The sequence below is a fragment of the Micropterus salmoides genome, unplaced genomic scaffold, assembly GCF_014851395.1.
Source record: "Micropterus salmoides isolate LMB-PRFRI ecotype aquatic unplaced genomic scaffold, ASM1485139v1 Ms_hic_scaffold_11, whole genome shotgun sequence".
NCBI lineage: Eukaryota > Metazoa > Chordata > Actinopteri > Centrarchiformes > Centrarchidae > Micropterus > Micropterus salmoides.
Window position 1 is genome coordinate 3,144,145 of NW_024040152.1, and position 14,851 is coordinate 3,158,995.

At 41.5% G+C, this 14,851-nt stretch overlaps 1 protein-coding gene across 9 annotated transcripts in view; it reads left to right on the forward strand.

The window, feature by feature from the left end:
- Positions 1-14,851, forward strand: part of mef2d (myocyte enhancer factor 2d) — a 101,230-nt gene that overhangs the window by 41,468 nt on the left and 44,911 nt on the right. For all 9 annotated transcript variants that reach the window (XM_038710416.1, XM_038710421.1, XM_038710419.1 and 6 more), the window contains exon 3: positions 5,271-5,474. In XM_038710416.1, the coding sequence (XP_038566344.1) occupies positions 5,271-5,474 (204 nt within the window). The remainder of the gene's footprint in view (positions 1-5,270; positions 5,475-14,851) is intronic.

Below are 14,851 nucleotides of genomic sequence, written 5' to 3' on the forward strand. Positions count from 1 at the left end.
TTTACACAGTGAAAAAGGATTCAGTTCTTCTATTAACAACACTCAGAACAAGTCTGCTGTGTTTGAAGTGGAACGGAGTATTAAGATGTTGAAGAAATAAGTGCTTTTTACACGCTTGCTCAGTGTTGCTTCAGCTAATGAACAGTGCCGCTTCTGAAAGGAAATCAAATGAATTTTGGAGTACATGCAGCCCGTCACCCTCCTACGTGTTGATTCAGAGATGCTGCCATAAGCTCTGCAAAATAAACAGCGTTCAGAGTGTGGGCCCCGGCTGGAAACATGACAGCATCCCAAATACCACGTTTCTAATGGAGACAAAGAGATGAGAAAGAAGAATGAGCGGGACTGGAAATGTTTGGCTTGATCTGATGGATTTTTGTTTTTGGATAGTGTTTGTCACATCAAAAGTATCAGAGAAAGGGTTGACCTCTTATTGACACTGTGGAAGAAGTGAAGAACCATACATTCATAATCAAGACAGAAGTGTACATAAAAACTTATAGAGAGAAGTTATTACCTTACAAAACATCAAATCACACAGCTTAACTTCATGTTTTGCCTCTGCTGACATCCGAAACTAAGCTGAACACTGATGTTAAAGAATACACTTTGCACTGTAGAAACCTGATGATGCATTTAGCTGTGTGTATTGCTTCCAGTTGCAAGAACTTACTTTGCTGTATCTCTGTTTTACTTAGCTGAGGCTTATGGGTATTGTAGTATTTATCGCTAACCAAACCAAACGGATGGAATACACGATTGTCATAGCATTAACCTATAATATTGTTAAATGATGAGAAAAGTAGAGGTGCAACGTTGGAGGAGCTGCTGATTCAGGTAGTATTTCTTTCCTCTCTGAATAATCATTTTAAATTTCCAGATTCCAGGATAATACTATAAGTTGATGGCCACCAGTTCTACATATTTCCATATGTTGACAGAAAAAGAAACATGAATTCTCAGCAACAGTTGGGTATGACTGGTCGCTCCAAATACCAGGAGACCCATGGGCCTCAGCTGCCATTGCTAATAAGCCACTCAGAGGCACAAACCAGAGCTGTAGAAAATATAAAATGCTTAGTTGTTGCAGCTGGGAACAAAACATGGCACCGTTGTTGCTTAATTCATCCCACATTGACCCAGAATCTGAAAGTGAGTGATTCAAGCAGCAGATTGTGTTTTCAGCTTTCTACAAAGTTTAATATTAATTACACAGACAACACAAGTTTAAGCTATGAGACCTTGGGAGTCATAGTTATCGCCTTCAGTTTTTATGTCCTCAGGCCTGTGACTTTAGCAGATATTTTCTAACATAGTTGTTTTGGTTGTTGTTTTTTGATGATTCAACCAGGAGAGTTTCATGTCCATCCAAGCTTTGGTAGTGTCCGCAGTGTCGGTCGCCTAACTTTATCAATAAGATAATGGATGGGATTTTACTTGGATGCCTCAAATGACTTCTCCCACTTTGCAATTGTGTTGAGGATATCATAAAAAAAAATCTGGAACTCTGCACTCCACATGTGGCCCTACAAATCAGTAGATAAGATATAGCTGTGTCACGTTACAAAGAAAAATAAGGCTAAAATGGCCTTGAGTCAGTTTTTCAAGTTGAAAAGCAAGTTTCATCCATTTCATCCATTCAAAATACTACAGATCCCTAAAACCATCACGTAATGATCCGTATCTAGTTTTAACTGTTCAGACCTGATTGTGTGAGTGAGACTGTAAGCTAGCAAATGAAAGAGAAGTTCTAGCTACAGGAAACAGCGAGAGGAGGTTGCGGTTGTCAGTGGTGGTTTCCTCATCCATCTGCCACACAACCACAACCTCGCCAAGACAGAGAGAGAGACACACAAACACACACACACACACGCACAAATGAAACCACTCGCCCCCTTTCTTTCTTTCTCTCTTCACTGAGGATGTCTTATTCTTCAGTTGCCATTGGTTACCTGGCAATTCTGTTCTTAATGTCAATTACCTCCAGCTTGTTTATCCTTTGTGACAAACGCCGGGATCTAAACCGAGACCCGAAGTCTCTACCCAGCCGCCCACTTTTTCTAAGAAAAGAAGAAGAAAGGAAAAACAAGGGTTTTATTGAGATGTTTGGAGTCATTTTGTTTGTTTTCAGCACTGGCGAATGACCTTGTAATTTGTTAGGAGAGGAGTTGTTGTTGTTTGCAGTGGCTTGTCTCTTCATCACCAACCACTCTCATCATCCTGCACAGCCGTAATTTCCTCCCTTTCCAACATCGCCACATAATTTATCTGCTCATTCTCTGTGTGAGAGAGGGAGAGAAGGAGGGGGGAGGGGGGGGGGGGGTATGTAGATAGACAGTGAGATAAAGATGGGGGGCGGTGGAGAGAGAGCGAGGGAGGTAAGATGATGGTAGCAGTGTGTGATGAGGTGGGAAATGGGGGGCGGAGGGGAGGCAGGAGGGGAGTTGGTTGCCCATGGATACGACCCCGATATAATTTGATTTGTGGCAGCAGGAAGCAATGAGTGAGCAAGCGCGAGAGGAGGGAGGGGGAGGTTGGTGAGGGAGGGGGAGGTTGGTGAGGGAGGGGGAGGTTGGTGGGGGGGTGGGGGGAGGGGGGGCGTGGATGTGGGAAAAAGCGAGAGAGAAGAGAGGAAGATAAAACGAGGAGGAAGACAGAAAGAGAGAGGAGGGACGAGAGAGGCTTAAAAGATGCAGGGTGCTGGAAAAAAAAGGAGCAGGAGATATGAGAGATGGAGTGATTGTGGGAGAGAAAGATGGCTGCTTTTCTAGGTTTCATCCTCGATGACTCTATCTTATCTCTATCTTTTCCTCCTTTCCTTATTCAATTCATTTCAATTACATTCAGTTCAGGCCTGCGCTGCTGGCAGAGCAGCCTGCAGCCGAAGAAATACAGTCTGCATCAGTGCAGGTAAACCATAGTAACAATGACGAGCACTACAGTCGCCATTTAAATATCAATATATCATTACTACAATGATTTGCAAACAGTATCAGCACAGAATAGTATAATTACATTATACAGAAAAGATCTTAAAGACTGTCAGCGTCCATCAGAACTCTATTTTAAGTTTAAATAAAATCTGCTGTTTGCTTGTTCTTAAAACAAGTATAAGGTTTTTATGGAAAATGTAGACCCATGTGCTCTTCTCACAGAGAAGTACTGAAAACTGCACTTCAGCTCATGCCCCCCAAACTGTGATGTCACCGCAGGTGTTTTAGCCTTTACGCCTGATGGAAAATGTGTTGATGTCACACGCTTGAAACCTCTCTTCCCCCCTTAACACCTTCATTTAATTCCAGCATCCCATCTGTGCACACACTTTTGTGTTTGCATTGCTCCCATATCAAACACCAGATATTACAGTGGTACCTGAAGCTTCTTCTTCGTTCTTTTGTCTTAATCTTTCTCTCCCTGTGTGTGTTTGTGTTTGTACAATCCTGTGTGTTTAATCCAAACAAAGCCAAATCTCCCTGGATTGTAAATACCAGTTGGTTATAGCAGGGAAGCACTTCTAAAGCCAACCAGCAGACAACATTATTGCAGCTCAGGGTCCCTGTGCTTCAGCAATACTCCCAGTTCTGTTCTGCTTGTTCAAGTGTGTGTGTGTGTGTGTGTGTGTGTGTGTGTGTGTGAGAGAGAGAGAGGAAGAGAAAAATAATGTGTGACAGAAGGAGAGTGTGGAAAAGAGAGCAGGGGAGAGTGTGTGACATAGAAGGAGCATGGAAAAGAGCATAACAGAGTGAAAACGACGAGGAGAATGAGTGTGACGGGAGGAAAGGAGTGTGTGGACGGGAGAAAAAGCCTGTGTGTGTGTGTGTGTGTGTGTGTGTGCGCAAACTACAAACTGATTACTTGAAAGAGAGCATGTTTAGACACTCTGTCTAGAAGTCTGTTTCCTAAAACACACAGTACTTTCATACAATCAATCCTGATTTTGTCCCAAATACCTCTTACTGTAAACTATCAGCCTTAATGCATGACTGTAAAACAGTGATTTTGTTGTCACTGCTCCACTAAATCACTGGTCTCTGATCCAGGAGGATCTTAAATTAAGCCTTAAAGGAATTGTTCAACATTTTGGGAAATATACTTTTCCACTTATTTGCCAAAATTGAGATTGAGAGTCCCTGTGAAGTTGACGGCAAGAATTTCAGGAAGTCACTGCTCCCAGTCAAGAAATAGTCATAACTCACCCTAAAACCTCAAATTCTTACTGTTTGGTTTTCGTACAGATGAAACAAGATATAAGGTGATGGTTAGTGAGCTTTAGAGGTGCTATGAGGCAGATTTCTTTAACCTTTTTACAGAGTAATACTAGCTGTTTCCCCCTGTTTCTAGTCTTTGTGCTAAGCTAAGCTCACTGTTTCAGCTTAGTTTACCAGGGATCATCTCTATATTTAACAGACAGATGTGAAAGTGCAGTACATTTTCTCATCTAACAAACTTCCCAAACTGTCTAACTATGCCTTTAAATTATCAGATTTTCTTTATTTATTGATTTACCAAAAACAGATTTTCAAGCAGATTTTATGTCCCCACACATCCATGTGTTGTTGCCGACTGCAAGAAGATTCTGTTAACCTTGATACGAGATTGATTTTTAAAATGTTTGATTAATGGACTTTTTAAAAATATTTCTTAAAAGTAAGCATTAATTAATTCTCTTCTTTATTTATTTTACTTTCACAAGGGTCTGTGAGACATACATTTTGTCACAAGGCCCATGTCTGCAATAGTTATGACTATCTGCACATACAGTGTGTGAACATATCTGCGTATGCAGACGCCCAGTGTAGTATTACCAGACTCTTGCTGTAAGCGTCAGTTTTGGAGTGTACCAGGAACTTAACTGAAGCTGTTTTGGCTGATTGCATCAAATTTTCTTATAATGGGTCATGACATTTTTATGGTATTTTGGTAATCTGACAGCAGCAACAGAAAGATATGTCACTGACAGCACATGTAAGACTGGTCCAGCTCTTGGCCCACATCGTCAAACATTTAGGGCAAAGTGGCCACTTACAGACATATTTTTCTTAAAACAAGACCAACAAATAATAATAATTGGGTAAGATAATTCTACTTGTGCCCAGTTCGGTTTCCCTTTTTTTTGAAGAATATTACTCACTTTGGTATTGGTATCATGAAACATGACAGGAAAAATTTAACTTGTGTTTGTTTTAGGAAAATCTGGACTTTAAACATCTGATTTTCTTTCTTTTCTTCTCCACCTCTCCCTCTCCTCCTCACTTATCTTCTTCTACCAGGTGACGTTCACCAAGCGGAAGTTCGGTCTGATGAAGAAGGCGTACGAGCTGAGTGTCCTGTGTGACTGCGAGATCGCCCTCATCATCTTCAACCACTCTAACAAGCTGTTCCAGTACGCCAGCACCGACATGGACAAGGTCCTGCTCAAGTACACCGAGTACAACGAGCCGCACGAGAGCCGGACCAATGCCGACATCATTGAGGTAAAGCGTGGGAGGGAGTTGTGGTGGGTGAAAAAATGGGGAATCCTGTGTCCTTGGACTTTCCGAAAGATTGAATTTGCCTAAATGTAATTCAGTGACATTGATTGGACCATGATGAAGTCCTCAAGTCAAAAGGTCCAGGTCACTGACTCCCCATTATTGATGGAATCAGTACTTCTAGAGGAAAATCTGGTTGCTGTATTCTTAGTTATTGTTTATCCTGGTCTTTGTTGGTGCATCCTACAAGTACTTATTTTACTATTTTTCCCAGTGGGGGCATTATAATTTAACCTAAACTAATCTAATCTCTTCCTCTCCAGACTCATTCAGACTTAATTAAGTCCAGTCCAGTCTATCAAAGCCATTCTAGTCTGTTTAACTGAACATGAACTGCTTCCCTGTGTCTTTAGTTTCGGATTATCTGAAGTCCTGCCTTACATCCAGCTGGGTTCTGTATAGCTATGGATTACTTATTTTATTGTTTTGACAGGTTTTTCCCAAAAAGTACCCATATATTTTTTATTTTATTTTATTTCCACAAAGTGTAAAAATGACCGGTTGTGGGGTTATGTTAGCTTTCGACAGGGCCAGGCTAACTGTTTCCTCCTCTTTCCAGTCTTTATGCTAAGCTGTCTCTTGGCTGTAGCTTCATATTTAACAGACCGATATGAGAGTGGTATCAGTCTTCTCATCTAACTCTTTGCAAGAAAGCAAATAAGCACATTTTATAGGTACAATAGGGAGAGAATGCAAATGAGCTGCCGATTATGCACCAGAGTCCCTAGTTAAGTTGTCTATTATTGATTTAAAAATTTTTAAAATGTACGTTCACAAATAAATCCATGAGTTGTTTCAGTCTGTTTAAGACTGAAAATGTTGAGCCCTGTATAGAACCCACTGCATCCCCTTAAACCCATTTTGACCAAACTGCTGTAGTACACTATTTTAGTCCAGTACATTCCAGTCTGATCTTTTCCAGCCCAGTCTAGCCCAGTTCGGAGTTGTCGAGTCCAGACTATCCCAGTGTTGTTTATGGCTGTACTCTGGCTTATTGCCTGCTAGCAGGGAGGGCAGAGGTAGGGACAGCTGGGCCTCACCCCTCCTCCCCGCCTTACCCCTCTGGCATCGGCCCCGTGTTACTCAGAGACGAACAGCAACAACAGCAGTAACGAGCCAAAGGACGATGCCTGGAATCAATTGGAAACCACCTCAGCACAAAATGGCCACCAGATAGAGGAAGAGCCTGTCGAGTGGCTGAAAAACAATGTTTGTTCATTTACATATTGACTAGAAGAGAGGTCAGTGGTGGGGTTATCAAAGAAGGTGTAAGGGCAATCATTCAGTTCAGTTTTTGTGTTTTTGTAATAGGAATACAGTTTTCCTAACGTCTTTCCTCCCTGTGGGAAAAAGCTTCGCTGGAACTCATCAGGCGTATACGGAGCACATTCACATGCCTTGCTGACCCTTTTATACATAATGGCCCTCTCATGAATTGAACACGAGATGGTTAGGTATGATTCAGCGAGCCGTGTACAGTGCAGTACAGCACTTAGGCTTCATATGGAGTGTGGACTTATAGCTGGATCTGGCTTTGCATTGAATATTTTTCTCACTTGTTTTTACACGTATTGCTGCAGGAGTTCATGATCGGTCAACCAAAAAACTCTGCCAACATGAATTCACCACTGTGCTGAAAACTCAGGTTAGAGTACATATTCCAACGAATATGACAGACAGACAGAGCAAAGCAGAATGTGACATGATAAAAGGAGCACTGGCATGAAAGTTAAAACTTAAAATTAAAAGACTCAGTCGCAAAGTCCTGATCTGTTACATAAAAATATTTTTGAATTACAGGGGAATTTCAGATGGGGAAATTTGTCACACTGGCCACAATGTTTTGGAATAAAACCACATTTGTAGCATTAAGTAATATTGTGTTTTGGTAATGATGTAGAATGACAACAGAAAAACCGTAATGAATGTATAGTGCGAAGGAATTCCCAGGACTGACTATCAGTTGCTTCTGAACTCTTGCATAATCTCCATGCTAAACTAGTAAGAATATTCCGACGTAATTAAATATCAATTTCAACTCTTGGTTCTCTGCCAGTTTTGGATTTACAGCCTCTACGAACAAATCGATACCTACCTGTGTCCCAGGAGTGGTGAGCCTTGACACCAGATGATGAGTTTTATTTCCCCTTTTTCAGGCTTTTTTATCAAATAAGTTATTGGAAGAAGCCCAGAGGCTTCAAAGATGGTTTGATTCATCTGAACCCCTGGGAGCCTCCTCCAACCTCTCACTGCTGTTTTAAGGCATCATATTTTTCCAGGTTGTCTGAAGTTATCCAGAAACATCAGAATCAGTCGCTAGCTAGTGTGCTGGAGGTGTTTCAAATACAGATAATAGCCCCCCCCCCCTCACTGCAACCTTTTTAGGAACTGAAAAACATTATCTACAAAGAGCTGATGTCACGCATGGACTTACACTTTCTCCCGTTCAGCATTTCTTTAACATGCAGTATGAGACTTATGGATAATGAGGTTTGTTTAAGGGTTGATAAAAACAGAAATATTGAAGAAACATCATATTCTTTTTTTGTTTGGTAACAAAAACCATTGCCATTCATTTTGACAGAGAAATTAGGATCTAATGCCTCTGGTACTACTTTCCAATGGCCCAGGAACTAACATGGTTTAATGTATTTGGTCAATGATTGGTCAAACATAAGCAGTTACACAAGGTTGCTGCAACTTGTACAACTTTCATTCCACAAAGCAATTACTTGTTTTGCTTCTTAATTGTATGTAATGTAATGTAATTTTAACAATAGTGTTGTTTTGTGAAGTGTGCTGAAGAACTGTGGTGTAAATGGAAACAAGAATAAGAAAAAGGGAATTTCCTACTTATGTTCCTATTTGGTTGGGGGGGGGGAACACAATACATCCAATGACATTTAATCCAATAATGTATAAATTCCAGTAAGGGCTGAGATCTCAGTAAAAGTTGGTGAAGCAGTTTTTGATTTGAGTGGGCAGAAGGTAAGAGTTTGGTGCCATATTTTTCACCTCCGCTTCTGTCTGTCACTTCCTCTGTTTCTTTTCACCCTTCTTCCTCTCTTTCCTTCCTCCTAATCTCCTGATTTACTCGGTCACGACCATTTCTCCCTTCTTTTCTTATCCTTCTCTCTCTGTCTGTCTCAGAGTGTCAGCAGTAAAGCCTTTCTGTAGGCTGTATCTCCAGCTGCAGATGGCTCTTAAGTGTATGCAAGTGTGTGTGTGTGCGTGTGCGTGTGTGCCATGGCAGGGCGTTGGGCTGCTTCGGGCCACATCAGCTCAAGCTCCACTGGCCCTGTTTGTGTGCACACATGTGTTTGTGTTTTCAAGTGTGTCACTCTGTCTCTTTCGCTGTCTTTGTGTGTTCATTTGTGTGTGTATGTGTGCATGCATAAGTCCACCTCTCTCTCTCTGTTTGCACGCTCCGCAGTGGCCCATGAGAATGCCTCATACAATATTCAGGCCTGGTGAGCCTCTCTCAGTTGTGTGTCGGACTCTGTGTGTGTGTGTCCTACATGGGCGCTTTTCTCCTATACTGGCCTGTATAATGCACATATTTAAAACTACAGCAACACATTTAATTTAGTGAAAAAATGATATGTATGTAAAACCTTGATATGTAAGGTAACTGGTACATACAGCCATCACATAGATGAGGTGGAGTAAAATGTGTAATATTTAGCTCTGAAAAGTGGGAAATCCTGCAAAAGGGAAACATTCATGATGCTGTTTAAAGGATAAGGCTGGTGTTATTCTAAATCACATAAATAAACAAAAACAGTACATTAGTCCATCTCTAAATACTTTACTTTACTGCTCTGTCTGTGGCTCTTGGCTCTAAGCCCATTGGTTCCTACTTCCATTTTTTATAAGGCTCAGTAATTTTTTAAAGCAACTGGCCGTTGTAGTCTTCTTAAAAAGTTACTCAAACTGGATGAAATACTGCATTTGTTCGTGAAGCAGCGGATTAACCCGCATGTGTTTCTCTAGTGAGTATTTGGTGCGGTACACAGCGCATGTGGGATTGAGTCAAAATACACTGCAGTGTGTGTGTGTGTGTGTGTGTGTGTGTGTGTGTGTGTGTGTGTGTGTTCATGGTAAAGAAGGAACATGTCACCCAGTGCAACAGTGTGGCTCACCGATGTGTTTTTAGGAGTTTTTGGACAACAATGGAGCTCTTTGGCTCAGAGGAAGACGAGACATCAGGCTGTGAGAAACACAGATCTTGTTCGGAGGAGAAAGTCATTGTTGGTTTTGAGGTTTTCAGGGAATTTGTTGACAATGAGAAAATGAAAGCATATCACTAGACTTATCCTTTAATAGAATACACATGTAGAGTATATAATACCTTTATTCACATCAGCTACAAACAGAGTCAGGCCTTTAGTTGAGACTGGCTTTTATTGAGATTTTATTGGATGTTTTTTGCTCACATTAAAAGCCTTTTAGAGGTTTAGGGAGTATAATACCTTCACTTCCCTGGAAGGCTTATACTGTGAAACATTGGCAGCGACGCTTGCTGACTTTCAATAATGCGTACCTGACAAACATTTGTATGTTTGAACAGGTCGTTATTTGAGTACCATCTTTTATTTGATTTATGTCTTAACATCTTCTGTATTACCATATTTGTTTTGCGGTGCTATGTGTTCGCAGCAGTCAGCTGTAAGATTTCTCTGTCATCTTTTTTTTGGGTCACATGGAAGTACGCTGTATATTCAGAGGCCATGACGGGTAACTTGTAATGAAAACATTTGACACATGATATTGGGACTTTCAGGGGAATTCAGAGGACACCAGCCAATGTTTCAGTATGGATGAATTATACAGTATTTATTAAAGTTGCTAGATTATCTGCACTGGCACATGGTGTAACATCGCTGGTGGTGGACAAAGCTGAGACGTACAGAGTGACAGCGAGAGAGAGAGAGAGAGAGAAGTGAGAGAGGATAATTGGATAGTCACAAAATGTGCCCATTTGCCGCTCTGCCTCCGTCAGTATCTCCAAGCAAGTGCTTTTGAGTATAAATTATGAAGTGTGGATAGTCACGCAGACACACACTCGCACACTGGCACGCACATACACACTCGAGTTTTGGTTTGCGTACGGTCACCCTGCATGCACTCTACATGCACGCAAGCAGTGTCCCTGTATGCTTAGGAGCACTTAAGTTCACATCGGTGTGTGTGTGTGTGTGTGTGCTTGTGTCTGTGTAAGCGTTGACTTCATCACAGGGTTAGACATTCCTTCACTCCAGTGCAGGGCTGAGAGGCAATGCATATGCACACACAGCCTCTCTCTGAGATGCACGTGCTGCTTGAAAGAGTGTGTGTCTGTGGGCAGCCTGCCTCTCTTGCCAGAATGTGTTAATCCGCTTGACTGCAGATCCCAATCAGGGCAAGGGAAGGAAGAGAGCAAGGGACAGAGGGAACACGAGCGAGCAAAATGCTAAAAGACTGGCAGTGAATAGGCAAGGAGAGAAAGCGAGATGGGCGGAGAAGGGGGATGCCCTTTTTTCTTTAAGCGGCTCAAGGAAGGCAGATCTCACCAGCGAGCCTCGCTGCAGGGGCTTAAGGACTTTGGGAACCGCCCGGATCCTCGTGGGTCGTGGCCAGGGGAGCCTCACATATCGCCAAACAAAACTTGACAAGATTCTTCCCTTAAGTAACTGATTCCGTTAGCCGCCATGACAGCCTCACCATTTCCAACAAAAACTACATGACCTCAAAACAACAAACGGGTTTTTTCACCTCTCCCCCTGACCCCCCCTGACCCCCAGCACACACACAGTTTGGAGGTATTGCCTCTGTTTGCCTGGAGATGCTCCTCCTCAGATAATCCTGCTTTACTATCCAAACTCTGAGGCCCTCTTAACACCTGTCATATCCTGAGGTCTTAATCTGGACTAGACGAGATCACTGCCAATGGAAGGCCTTTCCATATACATCCTAGGTCAGCTGATCACTCTCACGGGGACGTGTTTGAAGGAATTTGATTTATTTAAAAAGCCCTGAATCACTGAACAAAATGATACAGCCAGCCACCAGGGCCATAGATACCATTCAGAATGCAGAGGTGGGTTATATTTTTACATTGATATTTGACAAATAATTTCTTTTTAAGGTGGAGTCTGATATTTATTAGTTTAAATGTTGTTTTTAGGCCATAACCAACATGACTGTTAAAAGAATTTACAATTTGCAATACCTGGTAGTGCAGAGAAACAACATTAGGACCATTATGAAGGGAGATAATTTAAAAATATAACTAAAAAAGTAAAGCATTTAAAGAATAAACAAACTACCTGAATCTACCCAGCACCACCAACCTCACAGCTCTGATAAAGACTTCGGAAGGACTGTTTATAAAGAGCCTTTAAATATCACACTCACAGGAATGGCATTCAATATTATGATTTGATCAGTAGTTTTTCTGCTCATAACTGCATTTACAGTTTGATTCTAAGGCAAGGTACAAAGCAGAGGCGTCTTTTGTCACTGCCTTAAAACAGAGCATAAAGTTAGAATTTCAAGGTAAAGGAATTCAAAAAGATGTTTTCTATGCTGATCTCATTGTGCCACATATTCTGGGAATTCTGATCAGAGGTGAAATATTGACCCTTTTTACAATATGATTAATAGCCCTACAATGTAAAATATCTAATACTTAAAGTCCTTAATTGATGAATTAGTGACTAATTTCTGGACTCTTATTGTAGAGATAGAAACACTCAGAAACAACCCAAACGAAAACAGACACATAGCTTAAACTAAAGTCTTTATTAATTAATTTATATCCTCCCCACAAACATACACCGATCAGGGCCAAGATGTTATCTGTTTTGACTGACGGGCCTTTTGCAGCCTAAGGGGGGGGGGGGGTCAGCTTCCTCTATAACCAAGCAAGGCCTCCCAAGAGCCAGAGATAGCGGAGGTCCATTAACCTCACGGATAAATAATTCTGGTGCTGGAGGAGTAGTGGCTGTTTGGGTAGTGATGGGTTACCAAACAGAAACTGTTTGAAACTGAATTTAAAAGAGAGATGCAAGTACAGAAAACAAAGCAGTGTTGATGATAAATCAAACTTGACACGCTGATTTGTTCATTACAAAAAAATGGAACGGATCTTACTGTGGATTGTTTTTACTTTTTCTTGGTCTTTCTTTCAATTTTGGACATTTCACAGCTTAGGAGCTGTGGAAAAACTGTGAACATGATTAATTTTTGCTTTGTGTTGACCAGAGCTGGGCAGCAAAGACCCAACCTGCTACCTCAGTCCTTCTGGGTCCAGATAAAGTACACAGTCATTATCTAGAAACACACACAATAACACACACATACAAACTTAGAAAGATACAGATACTCATACAGATAAAATGGAGTTTATCTGCAAGCTGGTTTAAATTTGCAAAAACTTTACTGTTTCAAGCCAACCTTCGAGTTTCTCTCAGTATCAAAACCATACTGTTCTTACTTAAAGAACAAATCTAAATTTGTTGCGTGTTTGTTTTTGAGAAGACACATTTCTCAAATGTTAAATGTTGTATAAACACAAGCTGTCTTACAAGACTGTATTTAATTTACAAAAAATTAAAAAATTTAGATTTAAATCAGGAACTATCTTATCAAAGAAGAGGGTTCACAATCTGAACATTATAGGACACCTTTTATCTTTAGACCATCAGCTTAGATAAAGAAAAACTCCACAAAAAACCCTCAGGAGTAAGCAAGAAGGCATCCCTCTTCCAGGATGGACAGACAAACAGGGGGAGGGAGAAAAAATCGATTCTTGGATGCATCACGATGCGGACGTGAAAGATTCTGACCCGATTAACAAATGTCAAAAAATCGATTATTTAAATGTTAATTTATAACGTAATGTTGACGGAAGTGCAGCGCCCGGACCGTCTGTGGCGTGCACATAACAGTGAGAACAGTGTTCCCCTGTATTTGGCACACCACAACTTCCCTACTTAAATGTCACACAATCATTAATATCAATGAACAAGTGACGCTCAACGCTTGGCAGCTCTCTGTGTATCCTGTGTGTGTGGACGAGCGAATGAGAGCGAGCGAGCGGCAGAACATGATGGAGAAAAATTTTAGCAGTAAGCTTCTGAACGTGCAGTGTAGGTCAGTGTGTCTGTTAATAAAAGTCTGTAGTTTCCCCAACTGCTGGAAAAGTGAAGGCTGTTGGCGCTAGCTAACGTCTCCCCGTACAGCACGTTTTATGGCTGTTAAGTAACGTTTGCTAAATTAGTAACGAAGTAATATTAATTAGCTCGGCTGTATGTCATTGCTAACTTACCTGATGTTACTTATCAAGGGTTGAGAACATCAGGTACGAGCTCAGACTTATCTGGTGTACAGCTCTGTCCTGGTAATTATATTTCAGTTTTCAGAGGAGTCCGACAAGTGGCTGTTGTAGAAATGGAGCTGAGTTTAATGAAGTAAATTAGGGATGCAAACTAATCCTTTGAAGCTAATTAGGATTTTAATGCACAAATTTAATGCTTAGTAATAATCCTGTATAGGAAAAAAAAGAAGCATCAAGATGCATCGATAATCGTTTTATAATCACATCGCAGCCCTCTGAATCGGAATCGAATCGTGAGGTGCACAGAGATGCCCACCCTATTGGGTGTACCGAGGGGACAGAAAAAACATAAGCGAAATTTTAAAAGGAGAAACAGAATGAAAATAATGAAGTGCATCAAGTGCAATAAAGAATATGAACCAGGTGCTGCCGAGCATTTTCAGGACATGGACCACAAAACATCCTCTGTATCACAAAGCTTTAGAAGTTTCCATTACTTGAAATGTTTTGATACTCGGTGCTAGTATAGAGGTTTGATAAAAAGCCCAAGAACAGAGGAAGGGATGAAGAGCAAGAGCAGGGAAGAAAGGGAAAGAGGGAGAGAAAATATGATGCGAAAGCTCTGGGAACAGGTCAAGAGAGAGAGAGCAGGGCAAAAGAGGACAAAGAGAGAGTGAGTGGTGGGAAAGGGACTGAAAAAGATGAGAGAGAGAAGAAGGAAGGGAGGAAATGGGCGATGAGACTTGCATATGGAGACATTACAGAAGAGAAGATATGTTAAGGGCGAAAAAACACAGAAGGACGAGTGTGAGACTTTTCTGTGAGAGCGTGAGCTGCGTTAAAGGTGGTGGGCTGAGAGATGAGAAGGCGAGAAAGAGACAAAAAGAGGGAGAGCGCAGCAGTTTTTCATGGAGAGCTGGAAACAGAGGTCGGGCGGACAGGCGGGTGGGCGAGCGAGCCAGAGGGGAAGGGAGGGAGGGAGGCGGGGGCGGGGCTTGTC